The sequence below is a fragment of the Aethalodelphis obliquidens genome, unplaced genomic scaffold, assembly GCF_003676395.1.
Source record: "Aethalodelphis obliquidens isolate GAN/ISIS:26980383/991018 unplaced genomic scaffold, ASM367639v1 scaffold126, whole genome shotgun sequence".
Lineage (NCBI taxonomy): Eukaryota > Metazoa > Chordata > Mammalia > Artiodactyla > Delphinidae > Aethalodelphis > Aethalodelphis obliquidens.
In genome coordinates this window covers 885,919-888,869 of record NW_020838070.1, presented here as the reverse complement: position 1 = coordinate 888,869, position 2,951 = coordinate 885,919, and the positions used below count along the sequence as shown (strand labels likewise).

The window sequence follows — 2,951 nt, the reverse complement described above, 5'->3', positions numbered from 1 at the left end:
ACAGGACAAGTGAGAAAGGGGGAAAGGGAAATCAAAACGAATCCAAGTCTTGATCAAAAGTATCCAACTGCTTCCACAGACCCAGCGTCAGTGAGAAGGCTCTCAAATTTGGCTTTAGAACCTGAATGTAACTCCCAACTACTTATAGCCTCTTCCAGCAGGCCCAGCCCTGTCAAATCACCAAAATACTCAAACCGAAGTAGGGGGTGGTGTTTGAAAGGGGACTGAAGAAAGGAGAACCCCCCCAACTCCCCCTCTTCCCTATTCCTCAGGCCTGGCGCCCCTCACTGCTCCCCCGCCCTTTTTTCCTTTTTTCTTTTAAATAGAAAATATATAATTAAATTTACAAAAACTATTTACAGTTTTAATTACAAACCTGGTGGGGGTGTTGGGCAGAGTTCTCTTTAAAAAGCGACCTAAAAAAGAAATGGTTTCGATTGTTCTTTATTTAAAAAAATAAAATAAGGAGTCTGTAGGAGCGCCCCCCCCCCTCCCTGGGGGCGGAGCGCGAGGTGCCGGCCCGGCTGGGGACGCGGCGCCGGAGCTCCGGCTCACACGGTGGTCTCGCCGTGCCGGCTGTTGGTGAGACGCGTGTAGAACTTCCTCCACGAGTGCAGCGTCTTGCCGGACCAGATCCAGAAGCCCGACGTGATGCCCACGATGAGCGTCATGAGGTATTTGATCATGTAGACGGTGAAGTCGGGTGACATGCGCGGCGTGTAGTGCGCCGGGCACGGGATGGCCAGGCTCTTGCAGTGCTGGCTCACCCACGAGCGCTCCCAGTGCTCTCGGAAGGCCTGCTCGTAGAAATAGCAGGCGATGACGATGGTGGCGGGCACCGTGTACAGCACCGAGAAGACGCCGATGCGCACCATGAGCCGCTCCAGCTTCTCCGTCTTGGTGCCGTCGTGCTTCATGATGGTACGGATGCGGAAGAGTGACACGAAACCGGCCAGGAGGAAGGACGTGCCTATAAACAGGTACACGAAGAGCGGCGCCAGCACGAAGCCCCGCAGCGGGTCCAGGCTGTTGAGGCCCACGAAGCACACGCCGCTCAGCAGGTCGCCGTCAATCTGGCCCATGGCCAGGATTGTGATGGTCTTGACGGCGGGCACGGCCCACGCGGCCAGGTGGAAGTACTGCGAGTTGGCCTCGATGGCCTCGTGGCCCCACTTCATGCCCGCCGCCAGGAACCAGGTGAGCGACAGGATGACCCACCAGATGGAACTGGCCATGCTGAAGAAGTAGAGCATCATGAAGAGGATGGTGCAGCCCTCCTTCTTGGTGCCCTGCACCACCGTACGGTAGCCGTCCTCGGAGAAGCGCTCGTTACACACCACGCGCTCCTGGAGCACGAAGCCCGCGATGTAGGCCACCGACACCATAGTGTAGCAGCCTGACAGAAAGATGATGGGCCGCTCCGGGTAGCGGAAGCGCTGCATGTCCACCAGGTACGTGGTGACGGTGAAAAAGGTGGAGGCGCAGCACAACACGGACCAGGTGAGGATCCAGAGTCGCGCAAAGCGCGTCTCTTCCTGGGAGAAGAACATGGAGCCGTCGGGCCGCGCCGGCTCGCACGGAGCCGCGCAGTCGCGTTCGCCCAGAAACTTGTAGCTGAGATAGGACGGCACCTTGAGGACGCGCGGACAGTGGAACGGGTGCTCCAGCGTGGCATAGCGCGGGGGCGAGCCGCCGCCACCCGGGCCGCCCGGGGTGCCCCCCGCACCCGGCTGCAGGCCCGGCGGCGGCGCGGTGGTGAGCAACGCGGGCGCGCCGTCCTCCGAGTGGTTCTGGCCCACGCAGATCTGCTCCGCGCCGTGGCGGGGGAAGTGCTCGCAGCGAAGGCGCTCCGGCCACTGGAAGCCGAACTTGTTCATGAGCGCCTCGCAGCCCTGGCGCGCGCGCTCGCAGATCGAGCGGCACGGCGGGATGGCCTGCTCCAGCACAGTGCACACGGGTGCATACATGGAGCACAGGAAGAAGCGCAGTTCGGGCGAGCACTGCACCTTCACCAATGGGTAGAACTGGTGCACCTCCAGTCCTGCGTCCTCCTGGTTCGTATGGCCCAGAAGGTTGGGCATGATGGTCTGGTTGTAGGCGATGTCCGTGCACAACGGGATGGAGATGGGCTGGCAGAAGCCGTGGTCCGGGATGGAGATGCCCTTCTCCCCGTGGAACTGGGCTGGCCCCGCAGCGGGCAGCAGCAGCAGCGGAAGCAGCAGGCGGGGCAGGGCGCTGCGGGGCCGCATGCTGGCCGCCGCCCCCCACCCGGCTCCCGGACGCCCCCCCGCCCCCGCCCCCAGCCCCGAGACCGCGCGCCTTCCCCGCCGCCGCCTCGCCGCGGCCGCCGCCTCCCGCGTCTCTTTGCAAACTTTGCTCGCGGCTGCCGAGTTGGGGAGGCCGGGCGGGGGAGGGGGGCGGCGCACCCGCCCGCTGGCTCGCCGAGGTCGTACTGAGCCGCCGGAGACACCGCGCGCTGCTTGCCCTCTCTCCTCCTCGTCCTCCTCCTCTCGCCTCTCCCCTCCCTTCTCCGCCCAGCGACTCCTTTGTGCCTTCCTCCAGCCCTCACCTCGGCCTCTCCGATCCCAATTAGTCGGTTTCAAGGGGGCCCCCGCCGGCGGCCCCGCCCTCTCCTCAGCCCCCCAAAAAAGGGATCCTTGAAACCGCCCCGTCGAGCTCTAAGCACCATCCCAAAATGTTCTCTCGGCCAATGAGATTTAAACCCGAGGATCAGCCCCGAGGGCTGGATTGGTCAACCACAACATAATGAGATCAGAAACCAGATGCCAACAAAACTTTCCCCCCCGCCTTTTGCTTTTTAAAGAGACAAGCTATTATTATATTAAGGGCCCTTTGCCCAGCACGGGATTTCTCTGGAGTCGCGGCGGCGAGATCCGGAAACACACGTTCCCCGAACTGCGGCGGACCCGAGTCACTCAGCCCTGGATCAC

General features: G+C 62.2%; 1 protein-coding gene across 1 annotated transcript; it reads right to left on the bottom strand.

Moving 5' to 3' along the window:
- Positions 1 to 316: 316 nt before the first annotated feature.
- Positions 317 to 2,678, bottom strand: FZD2 (frizzled class receptor 2). The gene has a single exon (XM_027098942.1). It carries the CDS (start codon positions 2,247 to 2,249, stop codon positions 552 to 554), a length of 1,698 nt encoding a protein of 565 aa, XP_026954743.1. The 5' UTR covers positions 2,250 to 2,678; the 3' UTR covers positions 317 to 551.
- Positions 2,679 to 2,951: the final 273 nt, after the last annotated feature.

What these genes read in the sequence shown, in the direction of transcription:
- FZD2 (XM_027098942.1), bottom strand. Translation starts at nt 2,249, where the DNA reads ATGCGGCCCCGCAGCGCCCTGCCCCGCCTGCTGCTTCCGCTGCTGCTG.